The sequence below is a fragment of the Lontra canadensis genome, unplaced genomic scaffold (genome assembly GCF_010015895.1).
Source record: "Lontra canadensis isolate GAN:19392208 unplaced genomic scaffold, GSC_riverotter_1.0 scaffold37, whole genome shotgun sequence".
NCBI lineage: Eukaryota > Metazoa > Chordata > Mammalia > Carnivora > Mustelidae > Lontra > Lontra canadensis.
The window spans coordinates 2,963,914-2,986,260 of NW_022631031.1; the positions used below are offsets into that span (position 1 = coordinate 2,963,914).

Below are 22,347 nucleotides of genomic sequence, written 5' to 3' on the forward strand. Positions count from 1 at the left end.
GGACGCACGGGCTGGAGGCGGCGGCGGCGGCGGCGGCGGCTGCTGCTGCGGCTGCGACTCGGCGCTTTGAGCCGGAACCGCCGGTGAACTTGGGCGCCACGTTCCCGGTGACGGGCCCCCGAGGATGGTGAATGCAGGCTGCTGCTGACCCTGCCTCCGCCGCCGTTTCTCGGAGACTGCTGAGTGCTGGGCCCTCAGTCTCCTCCCCTTGCCCGGCTGTGGGTGAACCTGCAGGCTCCTTACCCACCCTGAGGACTTTTTTTTGAAAGGAAACCAGGGAGGGAGGGAGAGAGAGAAAACGAAGGGGAGCTCGTCCATCCATTGAAGCACAGTTCACTATGATCTTACTCACATTCAATACTGGAAGACGGTTGGATTTCGTGCATCATTCGGGGGTATTTTTCTTGCAAACCTTGCTTTGGATTTTATGTGCTACCGTCTGCGGAACGGAGCAGTATTTCAATGTGGAGGTAAGAGTATGAGAGCTTTCTTCCTTCTCGCTTGCCTGGGCAGCTCCCTGAAACATTTCGTTCACTCCTGGGATCTGGTCAGAGCCGCCTGGGTCTCTACACATTGTTTCCTTTGCAGCCGCCGAGACCCTGGTTGAGTTTCCCTGTGTCTTAGGTGATGGATGCGCGCGAGACTGAGAATCCGTTATCCCCAGCAGCACAAAGCACGATGCTGCGCGCTCAGAGATACATTTGTAGCCGGTCCGTGCTTGTCACCCAGGGAAGAGGCGAAGTCCTACATATAGCAAACGTGTGGCTTTAAAAAAAGCAGTTTGAGTGTATGATGAATAAACTGTTCAGAAATACAGAATTCATTGCTTGGCATCATGTGCTTCCTTGGTATTGTTCCTGAAATCTTTCTCCCCGTGTTCTGTGCCTAACAAAGGAGGTTAAAAATCAAAGAATCTAGAGGAGAGCGTGGGAATACTTGATATGTTTAATAACATTACTTTGTGATAAAACACTTGACTAGACAGTCTTTTTCTCATTTAGACATAACTTAATACACTGCAGCTAGATCTGACTACAGACAACATGAAATCCATCTCTTTTAAAGTGTCTTCTCTTCCCCTCCCCCGCCAACCTAAAATAAAACGTGGCCCAATGTAATAGTTGCGAGGTGTGTTTTTAATCTGATTTCACACTCCCCTGGCAACACTGAGAGGTTTTAGTCTGTCATTTGCTTTACTTTGATAGCTTTGGGAACAGACAGACATAAAGCAGAAGGGAACTTGAGGATAAGGACTTGTCAGACCTCTGCCAAAGTACTCTTCCTGTCATCAACTCAGCACTAAAGCCAGTAATGTGCAGTAAATCAATGAAAGTGTGTATACACCTGGGCTCTAACTCCAGTTTATAACATACACAGTGGAATACAAAGACAGAAGGTTTTAGTAAAATATACTCCTTTTGATGAAATCTTCTGTCTTCTGACATCTCAAAAGAATTTCAATTAAATCTCTGAAGAATAATGTGATTTTTAAAACATTGTTGATTCTTTAAAGCTTACTGTCATTTTGCTGGGAGTGTGTGTTTACACAATAGCAGGACCTGTTGCACAGCGTTTAAACATGTTTCATGTAACAAATTTATATACAAAGTGTGCATAATAAAGGCCATGTGTGAGGCCATATTCTGAATATAACTGTTTATATAAACTGTTCTTAGGACTCCATGTAATAAGTGATGGTTGGTAGAGAAAGTATTTGAAAAAGTAAGAGCCATTATCAAGAGTTAAAAAAGTTTACAGATGTTAGTATGATTGTATTACACAAAAACACCATTTTGAAAACCAGAACTGTTTAACCTTTTGAAAAATACAACTTTGGTTTTCTGAATAAAAAGAGAGATGCAAAGGGGCCGAAAGTCCAGACTTCTCTTGATAGCAAATTTGAACTTTTAGAGTTCTATGCCACGGATGGATTTTTCTATCTAATACTAAAAATCAAAAGATGTTTTAATATTGAAATGAAGGAGTAATTAGTTCATAGACTGAAGGAATAAAATGGCAAGCTGTTGTTTATATTGTAAGCGAAGGGACTTCAGTTTGATGGTAGTAAAGTGATGGTGGTAAGGTGGGGCATGGGGAAGGTGGGTAAAAGTAAGTGCTTGGTTTTATTTTGCTCACTATGAAGCAGAAGGGAAAGTCTGGATTGATGGCTACTTGCTTTGGTAAAGTCTTAGATTTGCTTTCAGAGATTGTTGGGATAGCATCAGTGTTTGGATGATTATTAGGTTTTCTTTTTGAGACTAGACATACATTTTATTGTATTTCTTTATAGTTTGAATCCCTCAGTTCAATCAGATATTATTATGCAAGAAAAGTTGATTTTACTCAAAAAGAGATTTCACTTCAAATATACATGATCCCTTCTTTAATATGTATGTGAAAAAAATGGTTCATGGAAAAAGAGTTATTTTTTTATAGTATTTAAGTTATGTCATCCATATTTATTACACGATGCAAATATTTAATTATGAATGATAAGGGGCTAGTGCCATTTGAGACCTTACAAACCTTCTTTGTTACAATGGAGATTTCCTAATGACTTAGATTAGATTATGCTTCATAGTTTGTATTATTTCCAATTAGTTTTTTTAAGCACTTGAGCATATCCTTAGTTGGGTTTATGTACTTCCTTATGTGTAATGATAACCTCTATCTTTCTCTTTTTAATCATAAGAGTAGCTGCTTGTTAATTCAACATACTCTGAAGAACATGGAATGACAGGATATTTTCTGACATGAATTTCTGCCTGATTCACCTTTATTAGATATTTCTTTTTGGTAGGAAGCTCTAATAGGAAGAATATCTATCACATATTCTCCAGAAAAGCACTTATACTGTGTTCTTCATTCTTGGTTGCAAAACATACACTGGGAATGCTTATTTGATTGATTCTCAAGGACAGTCTTAAAATAAACAGTAATGGTATCAATCATGCATGAAGCTCACATGATCATAAATTTTTTTTTCCAATAAGCACACCAAGTTATTATAGTTGGAACAAAGCTTCTGAGAGATGCTTTTTATGCTGACAGCTGAGATTACAATATTTTATTCCTCACTGAACTTCACAATTGGTGGGACCCTTCTAATTTTCATCCCTATAATTTAAGGTTCAAAAACATTTTCCTCTTGGAGGTGTGGGCATTGAGTAGAAATATTCATGTTAACTCTTTCCTACCTTATTCTTAAGAATATAAGCATTTGTAATTTTCAGTTATCAGAATAGGAGCTATTTTTTAATATGCTGATGAAAGCTTGTTATAGAAAAAGAGTACATTTTGTTTATTTTTGTTTTTAAGAAGCAAAAAGAAATATCTCAACAGCTAAGAAAGGGTCAGACACTACCAGAAGTAGTATAGAAGAGATTCAATTCATTCTTCTCCTTATATGTTTTAGGAAGAACACTATTTTTAATGCCAAATTTTCAGCGTATATTTGTTTAAAGATTTTTATACTCTATAGGATGCATTTTTGGGGAATGGGCCTTTCGGTGTGTAGTCATTACCATGACATTAACATTAACTAAAAGTCAAAGACTGCTATCATTGGACAGCAGTCTGAATCAGAAGTGTTCATTGGTCAGATGACGCTAAATTGTTAACAAAAAATCAGGATTGAATCTCTGTGCTCTAAAAAATCATATTGTCTCTAAAATAATGGTCTTCTTAGAGGAATTTCCATGATCCTGGAGCTCTTTATTTTTTAATTTTTGTGGGGTTTTTGGACATTGCAAGCATTATAGTTATGAAATTTGAGATAGACTATAGTTCATGAGGGGCACCTAGGTGGCTCAATGGGTTGTGTCCAACTCTTGGTCTCAGCCCAAGTCCTGATCTCAGGGTCCCAAATTTGAGCCCCACATTGGGATCCACTCTGGGCATGGAGCCTAGTTTAAAAAAAAAAAAAATATATATATATATATATATATATATATATGTATATATATATAGTTCATGAGGATAGTAACATTCATCATCACCTTTGATAGTTTGCCAAATGTTAAATATATGAGTAACATATTCCTTATTGTTTCTTAAAGTATCACACACATTTCTAATGAGAAAAATTATTTTAAGCCAATTTAATGGTAAAATAAAAATGTGATATTCTGAATGATGCCCATATCAAAGCATAAGAAGATGATTACTTTTTTGTGACAAAAATTCTTGATAAAGCAAAAATTGATTTTGTTGTTTTTCATTCACAAAAGAAGAGAGATTTTAGATTTTTTAAAGACGATATTTCATGACAAATACTATGTATCATGAGTGTAACCATTTCCTACCTTGCAGTATGTTTCTTTAACTGGTTTCATATTTTATTCACCTTTATCAGGTTTATCTGAATCTACTTGAAAGTCAGAATAATCAACATGCCTTATTTCATTGGCTCATGGAAGGTTGCTGACACTGATCTGGTCAGCCCCCTTGAGTAAGGGACTGTTTTGATTACATCCCATAATTCTCAGTGTAGCAGTTTTTACTGGGCAGGAACAGGGGCTGTGTGACTGATTCATGAAGGTTTTTATTTACTGCAAATTCCCAGCTTTTCAAGACATCCCAGGTGTGCTGGCCGTTTGGAATGCTCATAAGGACCAAAAATTATGACCGGGAGACCAGAAGACTCAGTAGCTCTCAGGTTCTCCTGTGTGTCCCTTGATGTTTTTCTCTGTTCGGAGTTGCCTGGTCAAATTCCCCAATCTAGGATTATTCGTGAAACTCTTGCAGGTGAGCGTAGGACAGCAAGGGAGATTGTCTCTTACTACCCCTGAAAAAATTACAAAGAACAATTTTCTAAGTCTATTCTTTCCTATAGAGTTGGGTTTCCTCTCTCAGGGTCTTCTTCCCCATCAAGTAAGGATAGTGTTGGATTCAGTAACAGCTTTTTTAATCTCTGGAGTCAGGTTAAAAGTGATCTAAAGTTTTTACTTTTTCTTATTCATGCTATTTTAGGTTATGAACATAAAATTTTAAGGTTCTTGTTTAGTGGTATAATTCTTTTCTCTGAAGTTGCATTAATCAATTATTTTATGTCAATTTATTTTACTGCCTGACCTCCCCAACTACTCAAAATGTACCTGTTTAGAATATTTTGTAAATGGCCATTTGGAATTATTTTAGGACCAAAAAAAAAAAAAAGCCATTGGACATTTAAATCAATTACTTAAACTGTTCAATGTCAAAAGGAAAAGATTTCGTTATGCTCCTTCAGGAAATTTCTGATCCTTCAGCATGAATATGCAAATTGGAAAGTCACTTTTCATGTTACTTTCTGTCACAATTTAAGTATCTGTGAATATAATTACATCCATCAAATTGTTTTTTATTATATGGAGTAATATAATGATTAAGATCACATATTCTGGCTCCAGATCGCTGGATTCTAATCCCACCTCTTTTACTTGCGAAGTTAATAATGGACAGTTCATTAATCTCTGGGGCTTACTGTATGTATCTGTAAAATGGGGATATTAATAGTACCTGTGTCATAGAATGTTTTGATGATTAAATGAATACATGTATATAGTATTAGATAGATGGATAGATAGGAACATACCTTCACCTAGTTAAACATTCAGTACTTTTTAAATATCATTATTATTAGTAAAAAAAAAAAAAGGATGCTGATACAAATGTAAATTATCATGATAGCATTTAATTACATAAAAGTCTATCAGGTTAGGACATACCAGCTGGTCCAGGAAGATTTTATTTTAATACCTTTTTCATTTTTAAAAAGTGTAATATACTGAATATCAACCACTAACATTAGTACATTTTCTTCCCGTGGGCTTTTCTTAGACAGTTTAGCTTAGGAATATGATTTGCACATTTTGTCTTGTCATCTGTTACTATCATAGAATGTCAAGTTCAGCTCACACCTTCTTTTACAAGACTGAGTTTACAGAAATCTGTTCATCTTGTAATACCCTGGAAAATAGGCCTTATGATTCAGTGGGCTTATTTATTTTAATTGGCTCAAGGCCCATGTGCTTCCTATCTACAGTAGTGGGATTCAGTATGTAACTTGGGCCAGGTCTTTGTTCTACCCCTAATCCAGAACATAAAAGTCTTTTTTTAATTAATAGAGGGAGGAGGGGGATGGGCAGAAAGAGATATTAAAGTGTTTTCTGCAATGACAATGACATTTTTAAGCAGCAAAGATCTTCTTGTAACACTGAGAATAAAAGGTAGCTAACAATATAATGTGATGGAGCCCTACTAGGCCAGAGGTCAAGGAATGCAGGCTTTAACTGATTCTTGTACTAATATAGCTTTGATCTTGGACAAGTCATTTCTTTAATGCCTGCATCTGCAAAGACAAAAATTAATTGAAACTATCATCAAAGACATTTCCAAATTTGAAATTCTATTGTATTTAGCCTCCAATCTTTAATTTGTATAGACAGAGGAAAATCGTACATATTTACCATATAAATATGGGGTCAACTAGATGCCAAAGGTAGAGTGTTCAGATTTTTTGTTTTAAAAAATTTTTTTTCTTAAAAAAAAAAAAAATTTTTTTTCTTGAAGTGGATATCATGAAGACATACAGAATGGGCAACTTATTGCTAACATTTGTTATCATCTGTAATGACACAGGCTGTTCTATTTTGAAAATAATCCTAGCCTTCTGCTGAGTAATAAAAACATTGGCAGCAAATTACATGTAATTTTAAAATCAATTTTTGGCCAAGGTAGCATACTTTAAAAATTTAATGTTAAAAACATGGATTGATGTTATTTTGAAAAACGTGTATCATCTATAAGTTGGCACTTTGATCTTAAAAAGGCAAGGTGAAATAATATCAAAATTTGTTGTTTTTTTTGTGGTGGGAGAGGGTCTCAAAATTCAAATCTATCTATTATCAAAAAATATATATACATGTATTTTGTAGTGAAATGAAGTGCTTATACTGTCTATCCCTTTCACCCATTGTGGGAAATAATTTTGGCACATGGCTCTTTGAGGGTTATTTTTAATTCTTCATAACACATCTGATTTTGAATGTGAAAAATCAGATTCCAGTTGTTTTATAAAATATGCAGCTTATGTGAACAGTAAAAATATTCCATGCTATAAGGATAAAATACTAAGTAATAATATGTGTGATACTCAATTTTTTATTTGCCGCCTTTTTCTTTTTCATGGGAAAGTTATTTATAGATTTTGAGGTTATTCCTAAAACCGTATTTGATTGTTGCTTCCTGTCATTTAGCACTCTGAATGGATGTTCTTTGTCTTAGTGTTTCACCACAGTCGTTTGGCATTGTGCATCCTTGGGTTTGGATCAGTGGAATATGTTGATGAGCCTCTTAACAGAAGTTTAGCCAAGGGAATAAGAATAATCCCACTATGGCCCCCTGACCTTCGATTAAATGTGATCTGCGGGTGTAGTATACAAAAGGAGGCTAGAGGGAGCTATTGAGCTGTTTAAAGACTCCAACAGAGTAGAAGAATTTGGTTTAAAATCAAGGACACTAGGTGCAATCACATGCCTTAAAATGAATCATAACCAATCATAGAGAGTTTAAGAAATCAATGAACACATGGTTTATGATTTAAGATGTGAGATGGGCTTACTGAGAGCCAGTTGGCACCCGTGATTACATATTTGATGAACTAAGAAGGAAATTAGCACTTTTCAGGGAAGCTGGGAGTTCTGGGCATGACTGCTTGGCCAAGAATGTTTTAATGCAGGACTGCGTTATACATCCCTTGCTTTTATGTGTAGAGTAGGTCACAAACTATACATTATAGTGACTACAGGTGCTTTTGAAATTCTCATTTTAACTAAAATGTCTAGTGAGATATTGTAGTCTTAACAGATGAGAGGTGGGCTAAATTTAATCGGATCGTGCCTTTTAAGTTACATGTAGCAAAAATCCAATTTTAAAAGCTTTTGAGACTAAACTTATCTTATTTTTAATGTTTACCATAGGCCTTTGTTGAATACATGTTTTTCAATGAAAGCAGATTTTAAAATACAGGTTTTACCTATTCTTTTTAAAAAATATGTACGAAATGAGTCACAAAAGTGTGAAGCTGTTTTTTCTTTAAATAGGAACCTCAGACATGTTTTCAGTTGAGCAGCTTATATTGTGACCTCTGGTAGAAGGAGGGAGGTTAAAAAAAGACAACCACGAATGCAAGGGCACACCAACATTTAATTAAGATATTATAATTTCCTTGTAAGCATCATTCAGATTTTTTAAATGTTTCTTAATCTAGTCAGTTAAATGAAATACGGGTAAATGAAGTAAAACATGGCCCCACAGTAATGGAGAAATAGTCCTTGGAGTGATGTATTCAGATGACCAAATAAACCCAAATAAACTGCTCACTGGAATGGAATTTTACAGTATTTGTTTTAGTCACACTTAAGGGGGAATAAACTGCTTCTTTTTAAGGGAAGCTGGATACTTTTATGAACTTTATTTCACGTCCCCAAACTGCACGCACCTGAGGTGATGTCAGTGGAATGCAGGCTTGTGCCTCAGCACAGGCTAATGCAGAGTCAGACCCTGAGTGATGTCAGTGGAGGCATTTTTTTCCATAGGAACTTCCACAGTTGAATTCATACCATGTGTTAATAGTTTCTCATTGTTTATACTGATTAGATATTTGAACTTGTTTTGGGTTTCTAATGGCTGTGCCTTCATTCCCTCTTTACTTTAAACAATTGCTAGGCAGTTCCTCCTCGTGGTCCTACTTGTTTCTTCTAGTCTGGGGTCTGGAGGGACTTCCTATTTGAGATTTGACTTACAGGCCTTTAGGCTTGAAAATCGGGCAAAATTTTACAAAAAGCCAGGTTTGCATCCCTCCCTTGTTTCTTTGTGAAGAAGTGAGAATAGATTCAAATGACTTCTGGAATCAAATGTATACTCAATGATTTGTATGAAATTGAGAACAAGTTTATAAAAACTCACTCGCGGTTACAGATAAAACTGTTTTAGCAGTTTGGGTGTTTTCATACTGTAACAACTTGGGTGCCTGGGTGGCTTAGTGGGTTAAGCCTCTGCCTTCAGCTCAGGTCATGATCTCAGGGTCCTCGGATCGAGCCACATGTTGGGTTTTCTGCTCAGTGGGGAGCCTGCTTCTCCCCTACCCCTCTCTCTGCCTGCCTCTCTGTCTACTTGTGATCTCTCTCTCTGTCAAATAAATAAATAAAATCTTTAAAAAAAAATACTGTAACAACTTTATTCATATAACTTACTGATTTACTCTTGCGTGTGGATTGAGTGAAATTGTTCCATGGGTGACTCAAGCAAATCACTTAAGCAGTCTTTGCCTTATTTTGACCATTCATGAAATTGATTTGTGATCTTTACTGTTTGTCTGTAGCACAGGTTATGTAATTATAGCACTGAGAAAATGCTGGGCAATCTCCTTAAATAAGAATAGGGTGTATCTCAGTGCCTTCATTCCTACCAATGAGATGACCAGAGTTTAGAAACAATTATGAGCTGGCATTATATACTAATTAGACAAGATCCAAATAACCAATAAAACAAAGATATATAGAATTGGCTTTATCGAATACCTTCTTTTAATAATAAAAACAATGTTAATTAACACTGGTTGCACATTTGCTGAGGGCCTGATTATGTTCTACGTGCTTCATATATATCAACTCATTGAAATTTCATTACAATCTTGTGAGTTAACACTGCTGTTTCTCTTTCACAAATGAGGAATCTGAGACACCAAGAGGTGGAGGAACTTCCTAAGGCCACATAGCTCTGCTCCTCCCACAGTGGAGTAGCCCAGAATCAAAGCAGACAAGTTGGCTGCAGAGCCCAGGCTCTTAACCAAATAGAGGCAAGAATTTCCAATTTCCCAATAAGACCGTGTGATCTAGTTCCATGGTTCACATCTTTTGTATTTCAAACTGAAAAGAGATAATTAATATGTATCATGAAAATGCTAGGTCTACCCTAGCATAGAGTCTTGCCTGGAGTAAAAAACTGAATGGGCTGCTGTTGATTTGATTTGTTGATTCAAGATCGAGTATGTGTGCTCAGTAGTTTTCCTCTTGAATACTCCTTATGATTTTTTGCTTATTAGAAAGTTGCTAACCTATGTTTAATTACATATAATATTTAAAGTGACATAATTTCAAATTTATCATAGTATTTCCTTTCTCAACTATTTGCCATGTTGCAGTTCTTCTTTAAATGTGATTTTCAAAAGTTTCAGGAAGATGTGATTACATTCCAAGATGAAAAGAATAGAACACTGGAGAAAATATAAAGGAAAACCCGTGTCAGGTTTGTGTTCTTGTGCCCTGAGGGGAAGAATATGTATGTATACAGTGACTATCTGGCATGTTCTAAGAGTTTTCAAATTTGTTATTTTTATATGTTGCATCAATTGGATAGAAGTTATAAGGAAACCAGTTTATTTTATTACTTCTAATATATTTAGTTATAATATGAATGAGAACTTTCTCAGAGATAGGTTAATTTTGACATGGATCCATGCTTCAGAAATTAGTGAGCACCTTCTCACTCTTTGAGAATAGACCTGATATCCAGTTATTGTCTTCGATGTGAAGGGAATGGAAATTCAACTTGGTGGTTGACCAAAGGCTGAAAAAAAAAATCTTTAGTCCTTAAGATCATTGCTGTGTATAGCTTTCAGTTTCACTTAGTTCATTCATTAGCCTTTCAAGGAGAACTCTTTCTAAACCCATTTACAAAGGTAAGAATCTAGCTGATTTTAGAACATTTCTCAGTGTTAAAAGTCATTCAGCTGTTTCTTACCTCCTCTAGAGGCAGTATATCATAATGGCTATGTTCAAGAACCTGTGAAGATATGCTAAAAAATCTTAGCTGTATCCCTACAAGTTCAATGAACTTGAGTGAGCCAGGTCATTGACCATGTGCTCCAATTTATTCATATGTAAAATACAGATAATAGTACCCAACTCATGGGTTGTTGTAAGATTAAAGAGGTAAGGGATAATGGGGCAAGATAAATAACAGGCTCTTAATTTACTCTATAGTGAAATAATGAAACTATAGGGAAGAAATGGTTTTCAAGTCATTGGACATCAGATAATGAAGGGATGTCGTCCCTAAGAGATGGTAAACAAACAGAGTGAACCCTAAAATTGTCTCAGTTGACCACCTTGACAGGGTTTCCAGACAGTAGTACAGGGAATGCAGAACTAGGTTGAGCCAGGCAGGCTCCTGTGTTAGGGATGGAGCTGGGGGTAGGAGGAGACCAAGGTGGCTAGAATTCACAGGTCAGAATTCCGGAAAAGAGAGAGCTACACAGAGCAAGGAGCATTGGAGGGTCTGTAGAGAGTTCCCTTAAATATTTAGTTGACAACTGATCTGCTCATTCCTGTGAAGTAGCAACTAGGGGACAGTGAAAGAAGCAGCTGAAGGAATCAGAAGAGACAGTGCTTGGTGCTCACATAGGGCTGGGGGTAGTGCCCATTCCCATCAGCCATACTTGGAAATCTCATTCTTTACAGGACAGAGGGTAGAGTACTCAGAACTGTCCTGCTCCGGTAGTGGGAACAAAGTCCTGGACTGAATACTGCTTTAGTTCCCCTTAAAAAGTCTTAAAAGCAAGATCTGAAAGGATCGAACTATTTCTAAGTGACTTAATTGCTTCCCACAACAAAGCTCAATAAGATACGCAGGAATACAAAAATACGCAGTACTCAACAGTTTAAAATTCACAATGCCTGGCATTCAATTAAAAAAAAAAAATCACCAAGCATGTAAAAAAGCAGAAAAATACAACTCATAATGAGGAGCAGTGTCTATCTAAACTGATCCAGAAGTGACACAGATGTTGGAATTAGCAGATAAGACTATGAAAGCAGTTGTTATAACTGTATTCTTTGTTCAAAAACTTGAGACATGGAAGATATTGAAAAAGACTCAAATTGAATTTGTAGAGATTGAAACCACAATATGTGACGTTAAAGACACACTTGAAATTTATAACAGATTTGACATTATTGAAGAAAAAAAAAAAAGTAAACTTGAAGTCAGCAATATAAGTTATCCAGCGTGAAACACGGGGAGAGAAGAACATTTATAAAGTGGAACGTGGGATATATGGGACAACTTCAGGTGGCCTAATATATGTGTAATCTGAGTCCCTGAACAGGGCAGAAAGATTATTTGGAGACATAATGGCTATAGCTTTACCTAATTTTTTAGAAAATCTGTAAGCTCACGGATCAAAGAGTCTCAGGGAATCCCAAATGTAAGGATCATGAAGGAAACTAAACCAAAATACGCCATAATCAAATTGTTAAAATGAGTGATAAACAGAAAGTTTTATGAAAAATAAACTTTACAAAGTAACAATAGTAAAAAAGACATTGTCTTCTATTTTTTCAAAGACCTTTAATATCTAGCTTAACAAAAGATAGTTGGACTTTAGTATTTATTTATGTATTCACACTTAAAATACTATAACTCATGTAGCCTGTGGTAAACTGCACTGCCAATTGCAAGTAAATGAGAGTGAAAAGACAAATAGCATCATTAAAATAATTTTGCCCTACTGTATTCCTGTAAGAGTTTTAGGACCCCCAGGGGTTCCTGGACCAAACTCTGAGAACCATTGTTCGAGCAGGTATTGTTTTCTCTTTTCCTCCTGTATATATCAAGATCCATGTACTTTAGTGTCTTCATTAGAATGCTTAAATCCTTCATTTCTTTTCTACCCCTGTACTCATCCCTTAGTAACCAGCAAATATTATCTCTAATCCCCATCTGCACCCCCACCAGAAAATGAGCCCATTATGCTTTTATAATAACCTTGTCTACTACTTATTCTTCAAAGTACTTTTCATAATTGTAATCACAGAATGTTTTATCTTACCTCAAAGTTGCATACTGATGTATGTATGTAAGACAAAAGGCTCACTTTTAACATTACTGTTGAAAATCCATTTAATAGCTCATTAATTGCTAAAACTTGGCACATGGACACTCAGGAGCCAAGTATCAACATCTTTTGTTTCTCTGTGCCTTTGAGTTTTGGTCTTCCTGTCTCTGGAATCATATAGGCCAAAATTATATTTGCTGGAGGAGAAATTTAAGGGGATTGGAACTAAATAATTTTTCTGTTTCCCTGGAGCATATGGCTAAATTTGGTAAATTAAATGCATGTGCCAAAAACCTGTTGTACAAGGTTCTTATGTAATAGATTCATGTCTGACTCTCGCAGTAAATTATAACTTTATGATGAGACAGTATATCTGCCATGGTCACCACTATAATTCATGAGCCTAACACTGCCCTAAGAAAAGTACAGTAGATATGTGCTGAAGGATTGAATGGATTACATCATCCCTTTGCATAGGTGTTTCTAGTTTAAGTGATATTTTCTGACCCATTTCGATAGTTGTTACCTTCCCTAACTCATTTAGCCCTTATTGGGTGAAAATATGGTACTTGTACCTTACATTTGCTTCAGTTACTCTATTAAAAATATTAGCTTCTAATAATCAAAGATGTGTTTATTTTAATGATCAGTGGTTAACTGGTAAGGAGCTAGGACTTCCAGATTTTTTTCTCACCATCTCCATTATGTTACATTAGTATATCTGGTATAAATAAGTACTTTATATCTTCCTTCACTGGTGTAACATTTATTTAAGTGCCCATTGGCTTGACATTAAAAAAGTTGGTCACTTTTTTTTTTTTTTTCAGAAATGTGTATCCAAATAGCTAGGGAAATAAATATAAAGAAAAATAACTTTGTTTTAGTTCAGTGACTTCAATTGTAGCTATCGCTATTAATAAATGGCAACTTCCCCAAGACAGTTTCCAGGAAAGAGCAAAAACAGTTTTACTTGTATTTCACTGGACATCTTGATTCATTTCAATCACTCTTTTATCTATACAGATGAGAAGAATGTTGATATGCTATCAACTTTTGCATCCATTAGCATGAAAACCCTAGGAGTGCATAATCATATAACAATTTGAATTTCTAACTTACATTAAAATCAGATCATGTTTATTGTTCTAACAAGTACAGTATTGAAGACCCATGAAGAACTGACTTAAGAGTTGTGAAAATTTTATGGATTTTCTCTTGCTGAACACCTACACATTGGTAATTGGCAGGGTAAACACAGGGAAAATACGACTTTCTTCAGTCTTTCATTGATACATGTACTGTCTATCTAGATTACATCTTTCTTAGGAGGAGAGGAAATGTAGACCTCCGAATATTAAACAGTCCATCATTCACTTTTGCATTTACCAGGAAAAATGAGTCTTCTAGTAAAGCATCATATTAGGAATGGCAAGACTTACAGAGTCTTTTGGTTGAAGACAGCCATCTGCCCAAGGGCTATAGGTTTCATTCATTTAAACAGCAATCTGGTTTTCTTTTCTTCTTGTTATTTGAATAACTTCTAGAGATTTTTGTAGACACATATATACCCTTCATTTCTCCTTTTCTTCCGTTTTATGGAAATACGTTATTTAAAATATTCTATGTATTTTTTAACATAAATATACACTTTGGAGAATTTTTCATATCAGTATGTAAAGAACAACTTCATACTTGTATGGTATCTTATAACTTATGTGGTAAGTTAACAACATTATTATTGCTGGCAATAGGTTATTTTCAAGGTTGTTTCTATTATAAATAATAATATCATATGCTTACTTAAGCATGTGTGAGTTTAAAACAAATATTTTTGGAAGTGTAGTTGCTCTCTTATTGGTTGTTTATTTATCTGTAATTTTGGTGAATTCTGCCAAACTGCTACCCGCAAAATACATCAGTTTACTAGTTTTCAGCAGTGCTTGGGGTGCCTGGTGGCTCAGTCAGTTAAGTTGTGGGACTGTTGATTTTGGCTCAGGTTATGATCTCAGGGCTGTGAGATAGAGCCCGGCATCTGGGTGTGGGGCCTGCTTAAGATTCTCTCTCTTCCTCTGCCGCCTTCCTCCCCACGGGTGTGTGTGTGCATGCTCTCTCTCTCTTTCTCTCTCCCCTTCTAAGAAAAAAAAAAAAGTTTTCAGCTTTTTGAGCTTAAGCACGGTTGCTTCCACACACACCTGCCACTACTTAAGATATTTTCCCTAATCTGCTGGGTGAAAAAATAATTTTACGCAAATTTAAATGAATATCAATATTCAGCATTTTTTTCCTTTTTTTTTTAAGTATTTACTTATTAATCTACCTATTTATTTATTTATTTCTCAGAGAGAGAGAACGCACAAGCAGGCAGAGTGGCAGGCAGAGGCAGAGAGAGAAGCAGGCTCCCTGCTGAGCAAGGAGCCCGATGGGGACTCGATCCCAGGACCTGGGATCCCGACCTTAGCCGAAGGCAGTGGCTTAACCGAGCCACCCAACACTTACATTTTTATTGCGAAGGTTTCCTTTTTCCTGCCATTCTTTATTTTTGTCTTCTCTTTTTCACTGATTTATAACAACTTGTTTGGTTAAGTTGACTCATTCTCTATCCCATGTAATAATATGAGTTTGTTGATATATTTTGGTTTTGCTAATTTATTTTTTCAGATTAATTAGTCATTTATATTTTGACTTCTAGTTTTGTATCATGCTTTAAGAAATAGCATTTTAAAACTGTTTTTAAAAACACTCATTTCTTTCTTCTTCTTTTTCTTCATCTTCATCTTCTTCTTTCTTCTTCTTTTTTTTGGTTTAAATCTTAAAGTACTTTGGTGCAGGTACAGAAAATGGAATCTAACTCATTTTCCCCAAAACTGGTTAACAGAGGCTTTAGCAATACATCTTTTCTCTTAGCACTTGGGTTTTTTTATGGACTAATGACTATAAAATTCAATGCCTTAAGACAGATTTGATTTGATTTGATCTGATGGATTTGTGGGTGGTGCAGGGCACCTGTGTTTCACAGCTAGGCTAGGGCCACTCTTCTCTGTGTATTGCATGTAGTCTTAAAACCAGAGGAAAACTGGAACATGTTCCCTTGGGGTGGTAAAAGCATTTGAGGACAAGCAGCCACATATGATGCCTCTGAAGTCTTAGCCTCTTAACCAGCACACAGTGTCTTCTGACCACATTCTTTTGCCCAAGCAGGTTGGTTACATAGCATGGATACAGTTTGGATACACTTGCCTGTGATGAGGCCAGCACAAGAGTGTGGATGTAGGAGGAGGGAAAGGTTGGGATCAGTAATTTAATCTATAATATCCTCACTGATTTTTTTTTTAAAGATTTTATTTACTTATTTGACAGATAGAGATCACAAGTAGGAGAGAGGCAGACGAGGGAGGGGGCGGGATGCAGGCTCCCCACTGAGCAGAGAGCCCAATATGGGGCTCGATCCCAGGACCCTGGGATCATGACCTGAGCCGAAGGCAGAGGCTTTAACCTACTGAAACACATAGGCACCCCATCCTCACTGATTTAAAAACTGCCTTTGTCATCTACTAATTTTCACAAATAATTCAACCTATTTTTGGATACATTTTTTTCCCACTGATATATTTAAATCTTCCTGGGACAATACCAAACTTATTCCTTTCAGCAGTGTTTTGTAGTTTTCTGTAAATTTGGAGTTAATTTTTTCCTTTTTTGTTGCTATTTAGAATGGGAACTTCCACTACATTTACCAAGCAATTTATTTTTAAAGAACTACACTTATTATGGTGAGCTTTTTTTTTTTTTTTTTAAAGATTTTATTTATTTATTTGACAGACAGAGATCACAAGTAGGCAGAGAGGCAGGCAGAGAGAGAGGTGGAGGCAGGCTCCCTGTGGAGCAGAGGGCCCGATGTGGGGCTTGATCCCAGGACCCTGAGATCGTGACCTGAGCTGAAGGCAGAGGCTTAACCCACTGAGCCACCCAGGTGCCCCTATGGTGAACCTTTTTTTTAATGTATATACAGTAATTGTCACATCACTAGGGGTACACCTGAAAGTAATATGTCAACTATAATTTAAAAAGTAAAATAAGGAACACCTGGGTGACTCAGTTGGTTAAGGATCAGACCCTTGATTTTGGCTCAGGTCATGACCTCAAGGGCATGAGATTGAGCCCTGCCTTGCGCTGTGCATTCAGTGTGGAACCTGCTTGAGATTCTGTCCCCATCTGCCCTCCCCTGTCCACTGACTCTCTCTCTAAAAAAAATAAAATAAAACAAACCTTGATATTTCCCCCCCAAAAAACAAGAAGAAAAGCTATTGACCTTTATATATTAATTATCAAATGACCACCTTGTTGAATCATCATATTGTATCATATAATCCTTCTGTAGAGCCTCTTGAGTAGTCTGGACACATGGTCATATTATTTAGACTTAAAGATAATTTTACCTCGTGTTTTCTCTCATTATTTTGGATAATTGTACTGACTAGATCTTTTAGAACAGTATTAAGTAATTATCATGACAGTAGGCACGTTGTCTTTATTTTGACATTAGGGGCGGTGAATACCCATTTGTTTCCAATTGTTAGTTAACCTTAAAAATATTTAAAATCCTAGTCACTTTATCCAGGATAATTAATTCTCAAATCTTGTATACTGTCTTTAAATTAAAGATTGATGGTGAGACACAGCATGACCAACATGGCAAGATATTGAAATTTGTTATATTATCAGTATCCTCTATTTTCTCCCTCAGTTTTAATGTGGCTTTTCTTTTACTGTTTCCTTATAGTTTCATTGAAAGTTTCCTTAAATTTTGGATCTCTGACTTAGTAGTCATGTTATTTCCATGGAATATCACAGTGGTGGGTGGACAAAAATTATCTTCTGAATGAAACAACGAATGGATTAATTTTGTGAATGGATTAATTTTGTGATAAAATTTGGACATTTCATTCAAGACTTTCATTTAAAACTTCTGGATTCATGCAACAGAAAGCCAGTTTGAACCACCTTCTCCAGTATAGGAGGTTAATTGGAAAATACTGGTGTAGGTCAGAGATCGTGGGAAGGGGCTGACCAAACAAGCAGCTGTAGATATCTTAAAGCTGAGACCTTTGCAGAGCTTTCTGTCTTACCCTCACTCCTGCTTCTCTTTGTTGGTTGGCTTCATTCTCTTGTTGCAGATTGTCATTTTCCATTTTATACGGTTTCCTATCACCTGGCAACCATTTTTCTTTATCACTTTTCTTAGAGAAAATATCTTCCCTCGGCCCATATGCTTATACTTCCAGCTCTGCTGTGAAAAGCCCTAAAGAAAGTTTCTCATTAACCCAGTTTGGATCACTTGCCTATTCCTGTAGCTGGAAATACTTTGTGGGACCATGAATGGCAGCTCCTGTATTATCTGATAGTTGGAGTGGGGGAGTAGTAGTTTCCTCAGGAAAGAGAAGGCATGTTGACAGAATTTCAGCAATAGATGTCTAAAGCAGTTCAATTGATTTATTCTTTTTTCTTTTCTACTTTTCCCTTTTATCTCTTTTCCCCTTCCTTCAGCATTTCCAACTGCCCTCCCCCCGAACCCCCCAACATATACACAGTGACCTTCCTGGCTATTTTTTCTCTTCCCCTTTCTTTTTTTTTGTCATTATCCCTCCATTTCTCTGAACAAGTTAGGATTAAGGTGTGTATTCTGCTATAGGATGTTGCCTATTTAGAAACAATTACCATGAGTAAAGTTTCAGTGGAAAAGGAATAATAGTCACCGTGCAAAAGTGACTCTAACAAGCCCAGAAATTAGAATAAATGTGGCCAAGTTTTGTGGCAGAGTCACTAGTGTGACTGAGAAAATCACAAAGCCAGGAGGCTTACTGTCGGGTTCAAGCAATAATTTTTGGACTTACCCTCAGTATTTGTGCTCAAGAGATAAGAAATAAATAACTTTTTTTTAGTTCCAGAAACTTCTTCAACTAATTTTATTTGACATGTAACACCAAAGTGCTGAGACTGTTGTTCTTTGCCCCCCCCCCCAATTCTTCTTTTTTCACATTAGGATCTTAACCATAATTTAGATCAGCACCTTTTTATTTTTTATTTTTATTTTAAATTTTTTAAGAGAAAGAAGGAAAGAAAGAAAGAAAATTTAAGAGAGCGAGAGAGAGCACAAGTGGAATGGGGAGTGGAAAAGGGAGAGAGAATCTCAGACTATGCCAAGCATGGAACTGAATGGGGGCTTGATCCCATGACCCTGAGATCATGACTGAGCCAAAACCAAGAGTCAGATGCTCAACTATCTTAGCCATCCAGGTGCCTCTAGACCAATTCTTCTTTAGATGAGGAATCTGAGGACCTGGTTGTGGGCATAACTTCACCTAAGGCTTCACAGAAAGTTTGCAGTAGAAACAGATAGAGACCTGTTTCCTCTCCAATAAAGGGGGTGGGATTCCCATGTTCTCACCAGGGTTTATGAAGAAATGTGCTGATGTCAAAAAATGGGCATTCCAATGATAAATCACAGAAATTACCATCGTGATGTGTGATTGATAAATATTATTTTATTATTATTTGGATTCTTGCCTATTGACAGAAATACCTTGTGAAAATAAATTAAAAGATAAATAAAAAGTTTAGCCATTTGAATATTGATATATGGATTTATTATTTATGTATTTCCTGAAAAACAGTTTTAATAGGGCAAAAGGATAGAGAGAAAATAGTAGGGCATTACCAAATACCTTCTAAATGCACATTTGGACAAGTTCATTTTGTCTCAAATCATTTTATTAGAGATACGCTTTCTTCCTCAATAGCAAAGATGTTTGTGTTGTAGCTATGATTCAGTTATCACAGTTCTAGGCACTATTAAATAAGAGCATCTTTGTTTCATCTTTGTTTAAATTTATCTGTAATGTTACAATTAAACACATTTCTAACTATATACACATAAACTCATATCCATGCATATATATGTGGGTTCATAAAGGAAAGATATAGAATACAGCATATGTATGCATGCATATATTGAAAGAACTTTCTGAGCTATTTGGGAAATTAGCTTTTTATATACATCTTGGGATTTTCATCTTATTTTTAAACTTTGTAGCAAATAAGACAGTGATATTAAAGGGAGATAACTGTTTTCCTGCTTCCAAGAAAATGTAAAGAAGAGGATCACTTACGCTTCCAGAGTTCTTTTTTTTTTTTTTTAAAGTCTTACTTGTGGGGTTTATTGCAGTTATAAAAGGCAAGGAGGCAGAGATGAGAAGGAGGGTTATTGAGGAAACAAAGCGAAGTCTGAGAAAGGACCTTTTCCCCACTGCCCATCCTCCCTGGAAGAATTAATGTTGCTAAAAAGAATATTTATCTTTTGTTGTAGAATTATTGTATGGAGCCCTATGAGAGGTAAGGCTAGTTTTTTATTGAGCTAGGTTTAAAATAAGGATGATATTGTTTTTATGTCAAGGTAGGGTAAACGAAATATTAAATTGGAATGCATTAATATGAGGCAAAAATAAATATTCAAGTAATATTGCCTCTCACATTAGTCTTTCAACTTCCTGATTCTCTCCACTTTTGAAACATATGTTTAGAAAGTAGTAAACGTTACAATTCTTGGTCTTGTTTTTTCCCATCAGTCCATTGTTTTGAAGTCATTTTCGTGCTGGTGACAGATGGTATTTCATTAGCTGGTAGTAGAGTTACTCTAATTCCAGACTCTGAAAGAACAAGCCCTTCATATCCAGCCTTTCCTCAATCTTAGAGGATAATTTACAAGATAGAAAAATGGAATAGAATTCCCATCATAGGTTTTCCTGATAGAATGTGTGTTTTTTTTAATGTTCTGAGTAAAAATATGGCAGTTGAAACTATAAGGGTATTGCCCACTCTTTCCTAGAGAGGCCACTTGCATATGGTCTGCATTGTGTTTGCCTTTTTAATGTGAATGTTTTTGGCATTTTCCAACATGGCAGACGTTTATACTTGCTTTAATAGAAAGGAAATATAAGCCTAAATATATAAATATGCATTCTAATTTGTGACTAGGACACCCAAAAAGTGGATGTTAAGGCCTTCGCTGCATATATAGACTGGAGAGACAAGGGATGCAGCTATAAAACTAGAATAGAAAATAAGGCAGTGTGTTTCCAAGTCCTGATGTTTGCAATATAAACTATCATTTATAGACTCCTTTATAGACTCAATTATAGGAGGTTGGAGATGAATGACTTTGTGACTAAGGGGGCTCTTATCTGTTTTCTGAAATACAGTTGACTAAATTAAATGACTAAATTTTTTCCCAAGACTTAAACCGTTGCAGGATACAATACAACTAGTCTCATAATACCATTATGAATCACCTCAAACTGAGTCTTCAGATGAAATAGTGACAGTTGAGTTCTTAGGTGGCAAGATATTGGTTAATATCTGCATAGCTTCAAAAAAATTAGGAGGGAGAATTATTCACTTTTATGTTTTTATTGTAGGAATGTCTATGGTGGTGCCATTGTTGAAGTATTCTTTGAGGTTGTGCAGAAGAAGTGAGTGATGGGGAATGGGACTTCATCTCCAGGATCCTTTCCTTTTTGGGTTAGTTCTTCCAGGTAGGATCCAGACAGAGGATCAAGAGACAGAGTGTTAGCTAACAGTAATTGAAGAATTTGGAGTTTGGAGGACTTTAATTTTTTGCTTTTTTATTTAAACATCATATTGATACAAGTGGATAACCAAAAGCATGAAGCAGGAGTTTATATGTTCATTTACCGAACAAAAGAGGTTAGGCCATGAAAAATATGAACTAATGTGTTTGCAATATATTCCCCTCAAATTGGGAACAGATACATATGTGTAGCTACAGAGTGTAGATAAACAGGACTGAGTTTTTCACGGAGTAAACTCAGCTTTATCCCTCTGTCTATCGTACCTTTCTCTCATGGAGATGTCTCTACCTCATTTCCCCCAGGTTGTGTAATTTTAAAATATTAAGAAGAAAAAATTTTGCATTTGTACTAAGCAGATTACAACCTATAAATCTAATGTTGGATATGAGCTAAGGCAATTTTACCTATAGGTTTTCCATGATTAAAAAATTTAGCAGATGCATTTAAAGTTAAATGCAGTCATATATTGAAATTCAATTTGATTTTTCAAACTGTATACCCTTACCATTATGACATGTATTTGAAGTAGGATAACACTTCTTAAACAAGGTAGATGACACTCATTACTTATGTAGGCAATCATAGAATAAGTAGCACTGAATTGAAAAGAAGCCGTTAGTATTTTTTTGGTTCATCCTCGCTTGCTGTCACTTCTTTTTGTGCAGTGGGGCTGTGGGTGTCAAACTCACTGTGCAGATGAATCATTTGGAGGAGCTTGTCTAAAGTGATGATTCCTTGGCTCCTTCTTCAGAAGGTCTATTTCAGGAAGTTTGAGGTAGAACTTCAGAGTCTACATTTTGAAAAATGTCCCCCCTCCCCCTT

At 36.1% G+C, this 22,347-nt stretch overlaps 1 protein-coding gene across 2 annotated transcripts in view; it reads left to right on the top strand.

Annotated features, from left to right (window-relative positions):
• Positions 1-280: 280 nt before the first annotated feature.
• Positions 281-22,347, top strand: part of MMP16 (matrix metallopeptidase 16) — a 290,552-nt gene continuing 268,485 nt past the window's right edge. For both annotated transcript variants that reach the window (XM_032869084.1, XM_032869083.1), the window contains exon 1: positions 281-470. In XM_032869084.1, coding sequence (XP_032724975.1) covers positions 339-470 — 132 coding nt within the window. In that variant the 5' untranslated portion in view covers positions 281-338. The remainder of the gene's footprint in view (positions 471-22,347) is intronic.